A 17,112-nucleotide genomic window follows, 5' to 3' on the forward strand; every position below is an offset into this window, starting at 1 on the left:
CCGAGGTCGCCGGGCGAATGCCGAAGTGATGACGTAGTCGGTATTGTCGCCGCGCGCGGCGCGACCGTTCCCCCACTCCTCGCTGTTCGCCTCGCGCCGTTTAGATATCCCACCCTACTATTGCGAATGAAAAATATTCACGGTTTATTCATTTATTCATATTTTACATGATTTTGACAAAAGAGTATCGTCGTACATTTCGCGCTTTGCTTTGTGGAATTTCTGGCACTAGTTTAATCCTATATTATTTGCGCGGTTCTTTTTATATACGTAATTGATAATTATTCCCGTGTGTGAGGTATTTTTGATATTCAACGATACATTATGTCTCAATTTTCACTTTACTTTTAAATGATTTATACTTAAACAAAGGTTGATAATATTCTATACATCCTTTATAAAGATATATGCAAATTTTCTTAAACTTAGTTATATAATGCCGATCATACAACTTATTTAAAATAAAAAATTTTAAATAAGTTTCAGAAACTTATTTAAAATATAAAATCGTAGGAATCGGTAAAAAAATTGATACGACTTATTTAAAATAAAAAATATAAAATAGATTCGAAATACTTATTTTTAAAACGCTAATAAGAAATAAGTCAGAAGTGTAGTTATTTAAAATAATAAATACTGTAAATATATATATAACTCTTTTATATTTTTAATTTAAAATATGTACTTTAAATAACTTCAATCAACCCTTAGTTTGTAAGAGTATCCAAAACTAAGATGTTACACATCTTAGTTTTGGATACTCTTACACACGGAGAGAATTTTTTCTTAAAGTTTACCTTGAAAATATGATAATCGTGAAACAACATTATATTTCGAAGAATGTTAATGTAAATCTCTCTCATTCATTAATAAAACTACAATAAAGTATAAAATCAGTTTGATTAATTTTACTGAAGTGTAAGTAAAAATTTTTTTAGTACTGTGTTGTACCACAACTACCATATTTTCAGAGTAAATTTTAAAAGAAAATTCTCTCCGTGTGTGTGTGTGTGTGTGTGTGTGTGTGTGTGTGTATTATATACACGTTGAGTCATTCGTGTCCTGGATTAATTTTCATCATTTTTACAAGCATATAAAAATTATTAAATGATTTTTGCGTATATTTTGACATCTTTAGAAACTATTTGTAAAATTGTATATTTATAACAAATTGTATATGCTCCTTATTACGGAAATAAATCAGATGCTCCTGATGGAAGTAAATCACACTGAAATCGCTGAAATAAATCTATCAAATTAATAGAGATTTCAACGATTTCAGCGATTTATCATCAGAAGCATTGAAAAGGAAGAATGTTGTTGTATAGTTTGCATCCACTTCTTCAGGGGACAGTAATACGCGGAAGCACGTACCGACTAATATGTTGATGCAACATACTGTACATGGACACTATTAATTAACTGATATCAAATATTAATGCATATGGACATTAAGAAATATAACAATCGGACGAATTATAATAATAATTTCTATTATTAGTTATATTATTAACAGATTTTCTTCATTTTTTATTACGAATGTTTTCTACAAATAGTTAAAAAAACTAAGTCTGATTAATTTTAATAATTTTTAAATGTAATCCGTCTTTTGGTGCTAATAGAAATGCCTTAGGATTGTTTACGTAAGGTATTGGAGTTTTCTCGCAAGTCTCGATTTTGTAATTTCGTAGTATCTTTACAAGTCCAACTTTACTCTGATAAATAGCGAAGCGGGAACCTGAAAATGAATAGTAGCTATAATATAAATTAGATTAATATTTTTAAATGAAAATATTTTTTATTAAATATATTTTTTAATGCAAAACCAAATGAGAAATAACGTTTAAATTTATTTTGCTTTACCAATACAATTTCTTGGCCCGTCCCCGAAAGGTAGGTAAGACATTGGATGTCTGCTTTGCACGGCGTCGTCACTAAATCTTTCTGGATCGAAAACGTCTGGCTTTGGATAAATACTTGGATCTCGATGAATTGCATAAACAGGAATCCATACCTTTTGACCTTCCGGTATATTAACTTTGGTACCGTCGAAAGTATAACTCGTTATGGATTGCCTCATGAGAAATGTCACTACTGGATACTTTCGTAAGGTTTCTACACGCAACAAAAACAATATTTAATTATAAAAATGTATTTATGTTCATTACAAGATTACAATTAAATTGAAGCAGCTGTTATTAACATGGTATAACAATAAGATTATATTAGGTCTGTTCTTTTTGGCTGAACTTTTGCACCAGTTTATCTTTCTTTGTCTTCTTTCCTCCTGGAGAGAAAAGGAAGAAAGATGAACTGCAAAAGTTTAGCCAAAAAGAACAGGTCTATTGTAACATTGTTGAAAAGAAGAATAAATAGAGTACATGTTTCTTTAATTTCTTTCTTAAATGACGTACCTTTGAAAATTTTATCTAAATAACTCATTTTTTTAATATTGTCATATATGAAGTCTCCACCATATTTTGCATAAACTTCGTCAATTTCTTCACGTAGACTGTTTTGTATTTTCTGATTTAATGCTAACTCGTAAAGCGCATTACTGATAGTCGTCGACGAAGTTTCAAAGCCAGCAACGAAAAATACAAATGCTTGAGATGTTATTAAACTATCTGTCAAATCTAAAATGTAATTTTTTATAAATAAGTCTTATAAATTTAATAGGTTTAATTTTTTTTACATTAATTAATCACTTAACAATTCATATATATTAATACTAGAAATTTAAAATGTCTATTAAGGTCGAAGCTGGATCTTCATTGTTTTAAATAATTCAATCTTGAATTATTAATATACACTATATATGTACTTGCATATATACCATATTGGGTAAAAGTACCCAAGTTTTAAATTTCTAGTATTGATTGTGTTTCTCACATATGCGGTCTAAAATAAAGATTCTTAATATTGCATATATATTAAATTTATTATATCTTTGAAGTTATGATTATTTACAAACAGCATGTGAAAATATAGCCGCAATAGAAATTTGCTCATAAGTCATAATAAAAGTTAACTTCATTTTATTGTTTATAAATTATTTCAGATACGTGCAAAATCATGTAATTTTTTTTATATGTATAAAAGTTGATCTGTGTAAAAAAACATGTATATAAAGATATACATATATTTAATACATACCAAAATCACCAAATTTATCTGGATGTCTTTTTAATTCGCGCAGCATATCGATAAAATCATTCCTAATAACATTATTCGTGTCTCTGTAATCCATGTTTTCCGTAATAACGCGTGTAAAAAATCTAGTAACATCTGTATGTGGCAAAACGTAGCCGAGTTTATTGTAAAGCCACGGAAATATTTGCCTGATTCTTGTTCGTAATATATTTATCCAAGTCAAAGAAAATACTTTTCTTCCCATTCTACGAAATTCGCTTTCTTCATTCGACAGTGCATTCATCTCGATGCCGAAGGCACAGCTACCGATAACGTCGGTCGTATATTTGGCCGACAACTCACGGCATTCTACAGGTTCATTTTTGTTCGATATTTTTTCCATATATTGAATCAAGTGGTCAGCACATTTCGACATTAAAGAGAACATTTCCTTTAGTTTACCAGATGTAAAAACAGGTGACAGATTTGTCCTCAACGGTCGCCATCTTTTTGGTTCCAAAGAAAAAAGATGTTGCGATAACGGTTCAATCTACGACAAAAGTAAGGGATAAAGAATAAAAAATTGTAATTAAAATTGTAAATAAATTTAAAATTCAATTTTCTTATCTCACAAAAACTTGTTTAAGACTCCTGGAGATAACCTTACTGAAAAAAATTACGCCACAAAGTTACATAATGAAATCATATAATTAAGACAAGTAAATCACGTAATGAATTGTTGTTTCAAATCAATATGTAATTTTTTTAAATCACGTTATTTGAAAAATCACATGATATTAGAAATAATTTCAGCCATTATGTGATTTTATAATTATCGAATTTTAAAGAATGTAATGAAACAGAAAAAAAAACGTATCATACGTGTATTATTGTAATTTTTCCAAATTACAATAATATAGGAAATTAGGCAAATGAGAGTTTGGTGCGGTACTTAATGCACAATCATTAATTCTATGTATATATAAATTATATTTTTTACTTTTGTTACTGTTATACACTGTTATTTTTTATTGTTGTACACTTGACTTTTTGTTGCATCATTGAGCAAAATAACGGCGTTGAATCAGTAACATTGTGAGTATATAACATTTTTTGATACGAATAGATGCCCGACTTTACTCGCCTACCCTTTTGTACTACTTCCCCCTACATATGTATGTCCCCAATATGACCTAAATATTGTATATGTGTTTATACGTGTTTTATTTATTTTCTCAATATATTTATACATATAACTTTAAGTATTCTCACCTTTTCAAAAATGGGAAGTCCTCTATCAGCAAATTTGGTGAAATCTCTGATAAGAACATCCTTAATTAAATTTGGATCTTTTATAATAAGAACGGGTGTCTTCCTGGTGAATATCCCAACCAATGGTTCATCTTTGTAAGTGTTATATATTTTTGTCAATTTATCACCTATGGATATCTTATTAAACATAACATCTTTCAAATTGCCAAATCCCGGTATTGGTCGTGGACCAGGAACGCCTCGTGACTTCCAAAAGTCAAAAGTCGACGTGAGAAAATAATAAAGAAAGAAAATTACTGCGGCAATGCCACATAGAATTTCAAAAGGTTCCATTTTTCAACACACTCGTCAATCGATTATCACGAATGATCTTTACTGAAAAAAAAAATGTTTTGTTATTTAAATTTCGTAAACTGAGTAATTTTGAGAAATTATAAAGGAGAATGCCAAAAATTGTCTAACACATTGATATGACCTGTGGTGCACGTACGTATACGTTATAAACAGTTGACGATTTTAAAAGGTTCATCAAAGGCACATCAATGCAATGTTTGAATGCTTATAACACACAACGCGTACATAATACTTAAAAGATAAATTAAATAATACTGCTTGGTGATGCAGTACATTAGTATCAATATCGTTTTAGTTATCATATTGACGATGACATTTCGTAGAGAGGAGAATACAACGCCAGAGCGAAATCAATTCCTCTCTGCTTTTTCATTCGACTCTGGTAAACAGTTTCGTTTGATGATAATGAATTGACATATGATAAACTATAAATTGCTTTTAACATACATGTTGCGAGATTGAAATTACAGACGTTGCTTCCTTTTTTGTTTTTTCCTTTCTGAAATTGTCATTTTAATGTTGATACATGCAACGAATGACATACCTGGTTGCGGATGGCAGTGCGATGTAATTATATATTGATGATGTTGCCGTATATTATTGAGTGTTAGCTTGTAAGTGAACTTGTACTAGCTCGGAAGTGTAACTAGAAATTAATACTAACTGCCGGTGTCTAGATCGAGCGAAATTATAAGAGGATGCTTTAGCATGAGGAAACGCGAAATAAAAACGTATGTCACGATGAATTGTGGAAACGGTATATGTCCGGGATTCATCTTATGTAGCATTAAATATGTTTGATACAATGACTCTGCAAATAGCGAGATACTTAGAAAATTGATTAGATAAGATTCCGTTGACATGTGCATATAAACGGATTTCAGTGTTATACAATGTGTCCTATTGGACGTGGAAAGCCACTTTAGTAGCGCTTTGTCTCACAGAATGATTTAGCCAATGAGAAATGACTCATCGAATCGTCAAATTGATATTGAAATCACGAAATTCCATCAAATCGAAATATTGCTCGAAATTTGAAACTTATTTCGATGTCTATGCTTTATAAACATTCTTTAAAGGAAGATGAATATATTCATTGCCAGACTTTTAAACAAACAAATTTAGAATTTATTAGTACATCGATATTTCATCGTTTTGATATCGATTCGAAATTATTTCTATTTGCTTCGAAAACAAAGTTTTTGAAAATAAAACGCGGGCGCATTTGTTTATGCAGTGGATAGCGCATTCTCTGCTTTTTTATCTGCTGGTCACATGACCTAAATTTACCGAATGGATCTCTGCATGAATAACTGCCCATACCGCGTATTGAATCGTATCTTTCTACAGATAATCTGTAAAAGCTCATTTAATTGAAAATTAAAACCCAGGGGCCCTATTCTTGAACAAATAATATCGCATACAGAAATAGTAATTCCGTTTATAATCGATCAATCACAATCGAGAAACTGTCATTTTCGTATACAAAAATTATATATATATATGTGCTCAAAAATAGGGCACCAGTTTCATAACTCATGGTTAACTCTTAACTGAGGTTCAACTTATTTCTCATCTCTTTCTAATGCTACACTCAGAAAAAAGTTTTGTTGATATGTGACCAACAAAAAATTTTTCGTTGTCCTAACCAAAATTTGGTTATGCTAATCAAATTTTTGTTAGGATAACATAAAAGTTTTTGTTAGTCACATATTCTAACGATACTCTCCAAAGTCTAACGACGTGCGTCGTATGACGCTCAATAACCTATCAGAAAACAGGATTTTGCTTCGTATCATTAGGCCTGTTCTTTTTGGCTGAACTTTTGCACCAGTTCATCGTTTTTCCTTTTCTATCCGGAAGGAAAGAAGAGGAAGAAAGATGAACTGGTGCAAAAGTTCAGCCAAAAAGAACAGGCCTATTGATACGAAATAAAATTCTGCTTTCTTATTGGTTGCAGAATGTCGTTCGACGCACGTCGGATCCATTGGGCGCATTCAGCGAACTCAACAGTTGAGTGAGCGCTCGCTATTATTGGTGTATTCTTTCAGATCATCCAATTAGAATTTTAGATCTAGAAGAATACATCAATAGCAGCGAGCGCCACTCAACCGTTGAGTCCGCTGAACGCAGCCATTATGAATCCAGCAAAAGGCCTGGGAGCACTGAACTATATATACATTGGAATAGGCATCGAGAAAAATTCGTGGCCACAATTGATCAGCTGCCATTTTAGTTGAGACTATATTTGAGCGAATCAGAAGCGTTCGCGCGCACTGCAATCGATGTATCGATCGATGTATTATCGATGTATGGAAATCTATGTGGATATGAATCGTATGTAAACTAAGGCACTATAAACGTGAATATCCGCCATTTTTAGTTCTTTTCTCACTCTCTTTCTCCTTTCCTCAATTCCTTGCTCTTTCTCTTTCTCTCTCTCCACTAAATAAAGAAGATTGAAGAGAGAGCAAAGAGTGGAGAAGGGACTAAAAATAGCGGATGCGAATACCTATCATATGCCGGTATTCATAGTCAGATCTTATATTCAAGACCGTCTTAAGTACGGTCTTAAGAAGTCACGAACCAATCAGAGTGCTGCATTAGCGTCTTAAGACATTACTTAAGACGGTCTTGAAATAAGAATCGACTATGAATACCGGCCATAGTGCTCTAGTTTTGAGCCGCCGTCGTGTCCTCTCTCAGATTTTTCTCTGATCTGGGTATCAATCATGAAACTTTTTCTAGGATGAAAAGTGAAAAGTGAAAAATTTCTCCATTAACTTCAATGGTTAAAATTTTCACTTTTCACTTTCAATTCACGTAAAGTCTGTTCTTTTGGCTGAACTTTTGTACCATTTCATCTTTCTTCTGCAGGAAAGAAGAGGAAGAAAGATGAACTGGTGCAAAAGTTCAGCCAAAAGAACAGACTTTACGTGAATTGAAAGTGAAAAGTGAAAATTTTAACCATTGAAGTTAATGTAGAAATTTTTCACTTTTTACTTTTCATTCTATGAAAAAAGTTTCATGATTGATACCCTGCATTTAGGAAGAAAAATCTCAGATTTTTTAAAACTAATTTAGGGATATTTAGAGAAAATCGAGGTTGCTCTAGGGGGAAATCGATACGACATCGGCAACTGGCAACTCTGATTCAACATGGCCATGTGATTCATTCATGCGATTGCTCTGCAACGATTGATCATGTTTGCATTCTATCGGTATCAATTTCTACATTCCGGCAACTGTATATCTTTATTTGATATTCACAGACATATATGCTGGTGTTTTCTCTTAGTAAATTATCCCTCGCTTACAAATATGGATTATTTGTAACGATAGCACAAGCGAAATCAATTAAATTTAACTCTAACCTATTCGAAGAAGTTTTTCCGACATTTTTATCTGGAGACACGGTAGTGTCTCAGTTCTTATTTACAAGAGTGACAGAATATGCATCTAAACGTTTAAGCGAAAGCTCGGCGATGCTAATGAATGGTAAAAGAAACATAAGTCTAGCTTTTATGTACATGCATCAAAAGCCTTGTTCGACATCCATCTTGTGCTTTTAAACATCAACTTTAACGTAGGTAAAAGTGCTGTGTATTGAAATGACTTTTATTCCTTCGAGCAAAGCGTAAACCCAATAAATGAGTGCTCCTGAAGAATTACTAAACGGTCAGGATCCTGATTATGTTTCGGCAACCTCCAATGACCCAGCTCAACAGAAAATTTATGAAGAAAATGGTAAACATTAACTCTTACTAATAGAGTATTAATGGTAAACATATTAACTATATTAATAATATTAATTTAGGTAATACTCAAGAAGAATGACTTCCTCATCGATTTTGATGAAATTAAGCTCATTTGACACATTTTTTGCATGAAATGAACGAATCTGGCAAACAAAAAGTGTCGCTCTGTTCCATGGACCAAGGTATTAAATGTTGAAGTTAACGATTATTGAGGTTAGGAGAGCTGTCACAGCTGTGAAACACTACGACACTATCATGTACTGTAATCACTTCGGCGTAAATCAAGCCGTGTTAACGTAGTCAATGAAATATTCGCTAAAATAATTTAAAAAAAAGACCTTTCTCTGCTCTTGCTATACATGAAAAGTTGGAAACTTGTAGAATCATTCATAGGTATATTCTGTTTTACGCATGATGTGCACGATGCATCATTTATCCTTGTTTAAAATTTGGTGAAAAACAAGGATAAATGATGCATCATGCGTGAAACGGAATACACTCGTCGATTTACAACTTTCCACGCGAAGCGTGGTTCTACATAGATTTCCAAGTTTACGTTTGATGCAAATTTAGAAACCTATGTAGAACTATGCTTTTGTGTGGAAAGTTACAAATTCATGAACGATTCCACATGAGTTTCCAACTTTCCACATATAGCAAGAGCAGGGCAGAATCTTTTTAATATACATTTTTTAATAAATATTTCATTGACTACACTAAGATGGCTTGATTTACGGCAAAGTGATCGCAGTACATGCTCGTGTCGCAGTACTTCACATTGTGATAGATTTCCTAATCTCGGGTGTTTTTCAACACATGCACAGATGACACAGTGTAACACCGTATCTTATACAAAGTATCCCAACTATGACACAGTGTTACTCTGCTCGACACTGTAAAAAGCTAAGTATGAGCGTGTAAAATATGTCAATGTTACCATCTTTTCAAAAAGTTATTTAGTAGTTGTACTTATTTTGCAATAAAACCTTCAAAAATCACTAAGGATACATTCCAAAACGTTCTCTCTGAGGAAAATTTGATTTGAAATATATAGTACATGTAACATATACTATTGCATATAGAGTAAAATCTTCCTCGAAGAGGATATTTTGGAATGTAGCCCAATTTTGAAAAAAATTATAGCTTTAGGTCCTGCGCACAATGAAGGAAATATTAGGAATAGGAATAAATATTAAGATTTCATCTATCAGAAATCGTGTATTCTAGTGTAACTGGTATCTGATTGATATCTTAATATTTATTCCTGTTTCTAATATTTGTTTTTAGTCTAAATAAAAATCATAAATCTATTACTGATACGCTAAATAATCATAAGAATAAGAATGGAAGACTACAATGCATTCTGGTGTTACACTATGAAACTAAATTGCATTTTAACAAGTATTTTACACAATGGATGTTCTGTGTCCTAGCTAGAAAACAGCCTTCAATAGTCGTTAATTATAACGTTTAATGTCTCTGTGCACGGAGCAGAGCGACGCTTTTTTTGCTAAATTCGTTCATTTGTGCAAAAACGCGTCGAATAAGTCTAATTTCGTCAAAATTGGTAAGAAGTCTTCTTGAGTATTATCTTAATTTATTACATATATTGATTTCTTACAGAATTAGTGCATGTAAGTGAATGAAAATTTTGAATTCTCAAATATTTATAATATTGGTAAATTAAAAAAATGTTATATAGATTATACTAATGTAACATAAAATGTATCATGCCTAGATAGTCGGAAGGTTCCAGATTGAAACTCTAGCAATTAGTTTTTTGCAATAAATTCTGTGTTATGTTTTAAGATGCTTATTACCATCATTATTAAATTGACAAGTTCACTTTGTGATATTTTTTCAATTTCATTTTATGATTGTATTTTAATTCTGACAGTAATCAGCAGGTAGTTGATATAACTGGGGAAAATATATTAAAAAATTTACATGTAGGAGAGACCGGGGCACCATAAGTCATAAAAATTCAAACTCTTAAAAGTGTACCTAAATATAAAAATTTTTGTATCTTTTTTTTAATAATTAAAGCATATAATGTATATTTTAAAATTTAATAAGTATATTTAGTAAATATTTATTAGTTTCTAAGAAAAATATAAAAATATTTTTTAAGAAATGACCCATATGGGTCACACAAATAGTAGGATTATGTAAGAAATAATAGACGAAAGTTGGAAAGTATTTTAACTTACACATTCTTAGCATATATATAGTCACTGATACAATAAAATATAATTACAACTAATAATTATTAAATAATAAAATAGAAAATTACGGTCGAAGCTGGATCTTCGTTGCTTAAATAATTCAATCTTGAATTACTAATATATACTATATATGTACTTGCATATATACCATATTGTAGTCTTTTTTAAACTGCGCGCCGAATTATTTTTCCGGACTAAATAAACGCAATTAAAACTACTCTAGCAATCGCGAATTAAATTGATAAGCAATTTAATAATTTGATGTTATCATCAAGCATCATATATTATAAAGATGTTAATATGTTAAAAACTATTAATAAATTTATTGCGAAAAATATTACCTCGGCCGGGACTTGAACCCGGATCTCTTGTATTCCGTACGAGCGTCCTAAGCCATTAAACCACCGAGGCCCGTCTCAAAATCGTTTGTGTTGTCTACGTTTACAACGCTTTACTCTCATTAGCCTGCTCTTTACTTTTAATTTTTTTATAAACTAACTTAAATTATAGCAGAAGATAGATATATAGCAGAAGATAGTTTCTGATTGAAAATACATATCTGTATATTCTCTGCTTTAATTAATTAGTTAAAAATACGAATTTTCTTATATAATTTAAACTATAGCAGATAACAGTTCGTAATTCAAAATAAATATCTGCATATTCTCTGCTTGTGTGACTGAATTTCATATTTTATACTTAATTTATAACTGAACTGATATTATTAATACATAAGTGACAACATTAGGTTAACCATGATAGAATACCATCATGAGGTTAACAAGTTATTTTAATAATATTTAATTTATGAATAACAACATTAATTAGCATACGCAGTAGTTAAATATCATTAAATAATTATTTTCCAATTTACCAACATAAAAAGTTTTGATTTGAGCAACAATTTTCCTTTTCAGAATTCTATGCGAAAATACACAAATTTACAAAATTACGGAAAATCAGAGATGAGGGCGTTACACTGCATATTTACCTTATTTAAGCATCAAAGATTCAACTTCAACTGTTATAGGCTTTAACTCTTACTTGTGTATTTACATTGTAGGATCTTAATAAATCGTTTATAATTATTAAGAATACTTCACGATTATATGTCTAAATAACACTTGTTTTCTTTTTTTTTTTAGCAAGAAACACTACTGCAAAAAAGATAACTGCAATCATAGAAAAGGAATTTTCACTGGAAATTGATTTGAAGGAGAAGGAAATTTTGCAGATACAGGAGAGATTACACAAAACTCTGAAGATTTTTCATCTGTTGCGTTACATCATAATTACTAATTTTTACAATCGCAAGCAGTGTCAAATTTCTCAAGCTGTAGAAACAAAACAGACGAGGATTCATCCTGCAATTAAAACATTACTTGGAAAGAGTCCTAAATTCGCTGGTTACACAGATCTTGCAGTACCATCAACGTCTACCGATCCCCGATTTTTGTATGATGACAAATCTTTCACGTCGGACACAAGTACTGCGCTTAATAACATACTTAAAATCGAAGAAAATGCAAACAAGAGTGATAGTGCATTACAAGGTGAAAAGCGAAAAATGCTGGATGAAGAGTTTCAACCTCGCAAGATACCTCGTTATGTTCCACCAAAGAGCAGCTTGCCTGAGAAGAGTCCGTCTCGCGGAAATAGTCATAAGGTCCGCAAACGCATTGTTGTCGGCAATATTTCCAAGTGGATCCCGCCGGATTGGCGAGAGGATGCGTCTAGTCACAAGTGGACGATGTATGTACGTGGCAACAAAGATGAGAAAGCTAACATCAGCACTTTCGTCAGCAAGGTGAGGTTTTTCCTGCATCCCAGCTATCATCCAAATGACATCGTTGAGGTCACATCGTACCCGTTTCATTTGTCCAGACGAGGATGGGGCGAGTTCCCTCTTAGAGTGCAATTGCACTTCAAGAATACCTTGAATAAGCCCATGGATATAATTCATCATCTGAAATTGGATCGTACTTATACAGGACTGCAAACCTTGGGTTCTGAGACTTTGGTTGACGTGTGGATTCGTACGGCTGAATCCCATAATTCCGAGCAGAATAATAACCGTGAATCTTCAATTAACGATACTTTCGTAAAAGTAGAATTAAACGATAGTTCTGAATCTATTGATAAACAATCAGAGAAATTTATTAACGTGTCACGGCTTAACATTTTCAAGGAAATTCAAGTAAAAAAAGAAATACCTGATTTGGAAATACGTGAACGATATAATTCATCATTGGATTTAATGTTGATCAAAAATTCAGAAAGAATAAAAACTAAATCTAACGACGCACTAAACACTTACATATCTAATGATAAATATAGAGAAGCAATATGTCATATTAAACACGATCATAATTATTTTTGCAGACAGTATTTCAACTCTCATCATTTTACATTAAGAGAAGGAAACATGACAGTGGAACACTTTTCGGAAAATGACAACAAAACATTAGCGATTAATTCAACAGTCGAAAATAACAAAAGGACATCTGATATAATGGTTTCCACGCATAGAATTAATGGTGATATTCAGTCTTCCAGTAATTACCAGTCTTTGGCATCTTCAAATATAATTATAAATGATTCACAAGTGACATCAGTAAATGCAGCATTCCAAGAGAACAATAGTCGAAAGGATCTATTATCCGATACGGACAAACCTTTACAAAATTCGAAAAGTGATACTTTCAGAATTTTAGAAACTCCTTCGGCCAATGATACAGCGACGGCTAATGGTTTCCGCAAATCGTTCGGTAATCCACTCGATTGCTTCAATAATTTACAGAAAACTGCCAATTTTTCGGAAACCTGCAATTTGCATTTAAAACCTCTGCAAATCTCCATACCACCGAACATAATCGCGTCGTCAAGCAATAAGCATATACTTCTATTGAAGGATGAAAAATCGGTACCGGTAGATTTCACAAATATTCTTCCATCAAAATCTAGAGAAAACTTGAAGATGTTTGTCGATGGCGTGAAAGTTTCTGTTCCGAGCGTCGCGAAACTAAATGTTCCTGTTTCTCAGGGTATTAGCATCCTGAAGAAGCCGCCTAATGTTAAGGCAAACGCACAACAGGAAGATACCGTTAACGATAACAAAAAAAAGACAGTGCTACTCAAACTGAAAGATACTAATAGTCTGCTGCTGAACGTTAACGAGAACGTGCCGATTCTGAAAATAGTGGACTCGCACGATTCACGATACAATTACAGCCTTGCCGAGGCAATAGGAGGCATTCCGTCGGTTGGCAAGCAAGAGTTCGTATCGTGCGCAAAATCAGCGGATAAGACTATTGTACAGCGGGCGAAGATCACGCTGGGTAAAGATAAATTCAAAATCCAGAGCAAAAAGGATCAATATGAAGCGGTTCTCCAGTCGATTGATACCGCGAATATCGCCGATACGGAGGCATTGATACGATTTATCATACGTCGATTGCCGATTGTTACACAAGACGTTCGCGATCCCGATTATAGACGATTGCATCCCTATGCGTGTTACAGCGAAGAGGAATATTTGTCGTACAACGTCGGAAAGCAACGAGCCATAGAGTGGTACCGCGCAAAGATGATTAGAAGCTTTCTACAAATGAAGCTGATCTTAAGTGATCAATTGTGGAGCATCAAGGAGATTATGCTATGGGCGAGACTGCACGGCTATACACCGAGCCAAAGTGTCTTCGGCGTTCAGGAAACAGCAGGAATAAGCGATACGAAAAAACTACCCGATACCATGACATCCACCATGATTTTATCCACATATACGGAACCAATTGCGTTGCAAAAATGGTTGCAGACTTGCCAGCAAGAGCCTAATCATCAGTCAGATAATTATATCAATGACGAAGAAATTGACGTTGAGAGTATTAAGGAATGTCCGCGCAGAATCACAATCGATCGAAGAAAAAATGGTAGTAACAAGAATAGCAATTATTCAACCGATTCTACATTAATACCGATTGAACTCGATGAAAATTTGCTACCGTTTCATAATTTCGTGTGCGACACCGCGCAAGAAATTGGCATTAAAATCGAACCGGAGGAGATTATTCCTGGTGTTCTATATTGTGCAGCTAGTCGCGTAATAATGCAGGTAAATATTTCTGATATAAATTATACTTGCTTTTGTATTAGAATAAAAATTGCATTGTCACTGTCATTATGTTCAGGTTATCGAATGTTTCGTGGAAGATCTTACTCGATCGTCATTGGCAAGAGCTTGGGAAAGAAACAATGGAAATGAGTACTTATACTTTTTGTATTTTTATTGCATTTTGTAAATAACAACTTATCATGTATCTCATTAATTTGTATTGCAGATGTCCCAAACTTATTACGCTGAACGATGTCCGTAATGCCCTCGCAAATCGAGAAGAATTCGACATTTTTACGAATGAAGGTTTGGGTTCGAGACAAGAATTAAATGCAACAAACCAGTGACAACACTCAAGCTATCGCTAACAAACGATCACTTAGTCATACCGGACTCCAGAATACAACTAAGTAATCGGTGTCATTCTTAAATACAGTAAAAGAAAACACAGATACAAGTTTTCCACATGGAAAAACTCTAGCTACTCGATTCATTTCAATCCTAGCCAATTGGAATCCTGTGACATTCAATCTCATGTTGCAGCACTCACGGACTGATTCGTAATAAGATAAAAGCGGCTCTATGCGATACTCGGAATATCCTGTTAGAAAATGTAGCGCATTTCTCCAATTTGCTTTACTTTCGAGTTTCATTATCGACCTGAAAGCGCGTAAACTGAGTCACAGTCACTTTTTTATACATTCGTACATCATTTTCTATGTTTTCCATAATCGAATGAAGCATTTAGATATATATTGTAGAGAAGTTTTTTTACACTTTTTTTCCTTATTTTATTTTTGAAAAAAAACAGAATTAAAGCTATTATTTTATAAGAATTCATGCAGTTGAATTGTTTTCCAACCTTAAGAACTTTCCCGCATTCTTCGAACCATAAATGTCGCATTTGTGAAGAGGTAAGTTAAATAACGTAAAACCAAAGACTAGGGATAAATCCAAAGACATCTCCATTGCCCATATTCATAGTCAGACTTTATATTTAAGGCTCCTTAAATTTATCTTCAAATATTCTTCGAATTATTGGCTACTGAGCATCTAAAGATAAATTTAAGGAAGCCTTAAGTACAAGGTCTGACTATGAATACGGGCATAAGATATTGAAACATATTTTTTCTTAAAATATTTTTTGTTTTAGAGTTTTACATTTTTGCGTAAAAAAGTACATTTTTCTCATTTTGTTAACTATATTTAGTTATAACAATTTATATACAATTTGTTATAAATGTATAACTTTACAAATACTTTCTAAAGATGTCAAAATATACGTCAAAATTGTTTAATAATTTTTATATAGTTGTAAAAGCTCTGAAAATTAAAGTATATATTTTAAATAAAAAAATTAAAAGAGTTATTCAGTATTTGTTATTTTAAATAACTACATTTCTCACTTATTTCTTATTTAATATTTTTCATAAGTTTCCGGAACCTATTTTATATTTTTTATTTTAAATAATTTACATGTTATATTTTATCGAGCCTCATACGTATAAGTTTAAAGAATTTCAGAAACGCAGAATAATTTGCAGTAATAGTAGCGTCTTAAATTAATTTATTAACTGAAAAATTAAATAATGATTATTATTATAGACAAGATATTTAGTACTTTTAGCCAAAGCTGTGTGTAGCACAAATTGTTTCACGATATTAAGGAAATTTGCATGTGTTTTATATAAAGAAAATATATAGAATATTCTATCAACCTTCATTTAAATATGAATCATTAAAAGGAATAATAAAAATTGAGATATAATGTTGGAATATCATCTACTTACCACGCGAATAATTATTAATTACGTTTAAAAGAACCATGCAAGTAACATATATTAATGGTTCTTTTATACGTAATTAATAATTATTCACGTGGGGTATTTTTGATATTCCAACATTATATCTCAATTTTTATTATTCCTTTTAATGATTCATATTATATAAAAGTTGATAGAATATTCTATATATTTTCTTTATATAAAACACATGCAAATTTCCTTAATATCGTGAAACAATTTGTGCTACACACAGCTTTGGCTAAAAGTACTAAATATCTTGTTAATCATTACTTAATTTTTCAGTTAATAAATTAATTTAAGACACTACAATTGCTACAAATTATCTGTGTTTCAGAAATTCTTTAAACTTACATATAATGCCGATCATGGCTCGATAAAATAACATACGAATTATTAAAAATAAAAACATAAAATAAGCTTCAGAAACATAATTAAAATACAAAAACGTAGAAATT

The 17,112-nt window shown here is 32.0% G+C and overlaps 2 protein-coding genes across 3 annotated transcripts; one reads left to right on the plus strand and one right to left on the minus strand.

Annotated features, from left to right (window-relative positions):
- Positions 1-1,547: 1,547 nt before the first annotated feature.
- Positions 1,548-5,531, minus strand: LOC108763535 (cytochrome P450 6A1). Its single transcript, XM_018511265.1, has 6 exons — positions 5,303-5,531; positions 4,405-4,779; positions 3,157-3,682; positions 2,415-2,636; positions 1,864-2,115; positions 1,548-1,738 (listed from the first exon to the last, which is right to left on the minus strand). Exons 2-6 carry the CDS (start codon positions 4,735-4,737, stop codon positions 1,566-1,568), a joined length of 1,506 nt encoding a protein of 501 aa, XP_018366767.1. The 5' UTR covers positions 4,738-4,779; positions 5,303-5,531; the 3' UTR covers positions 1,548-1,565.
- Positions 5,532-7,929: 2,398 nt separating this feature from the next.
- Positions 7,930-15,681, plus strand: D12 (YEATS domain containing 2 homolog D12). Of its 2 annotated transcripts, XM_018511272.1 has the most exons (5): positions 7,930-8,256; positions 8,349-8,505; positions 11,887-14,852; positions 14,929-15,002; positions 15,079-15,681. In XM_018511272.1, exons 2-5 carry the CDS (start codon positions 8,409-8,411, stop codon positions 15,197-15,199), a joined length of 3,258 nt encoding a protein of 1,085 aa, XP_018366774.1. In that variant the 5' UTR covers positions 7,930-8,256; positions 8,349-8,408; the 3' UTR covers positions 15,200-15,681. The 2 variants fall into 2 exon arrangements, with proteins under 2 accessions (XP_018366774.1, XP_018366773.1); XM_018511271.1 differs by having other exon boundaries at positions 7,930-8,505.
- Positions 15,682-17,112: the final 1,431 nt, after the last annotated feature.

This window comes from Trachymyrmex cornetzi, unplaced genomic scaffold (genome assembly GCF_001594075.2).
Source record: "Trachymyrmex cornetzi isolate Tcor2-1 unplaced genomic scaffold, Tcor1.1 scaffold363, whole genome shotgun sequence".
Taxonomy (NCBI): domain Eukaryota; kingdom Metazoa; phylum Arthropoda; class Insecta; order Hymenoptera; family Formicidae; genus Trachymyrmex; species Trachymyrmex cornetzi.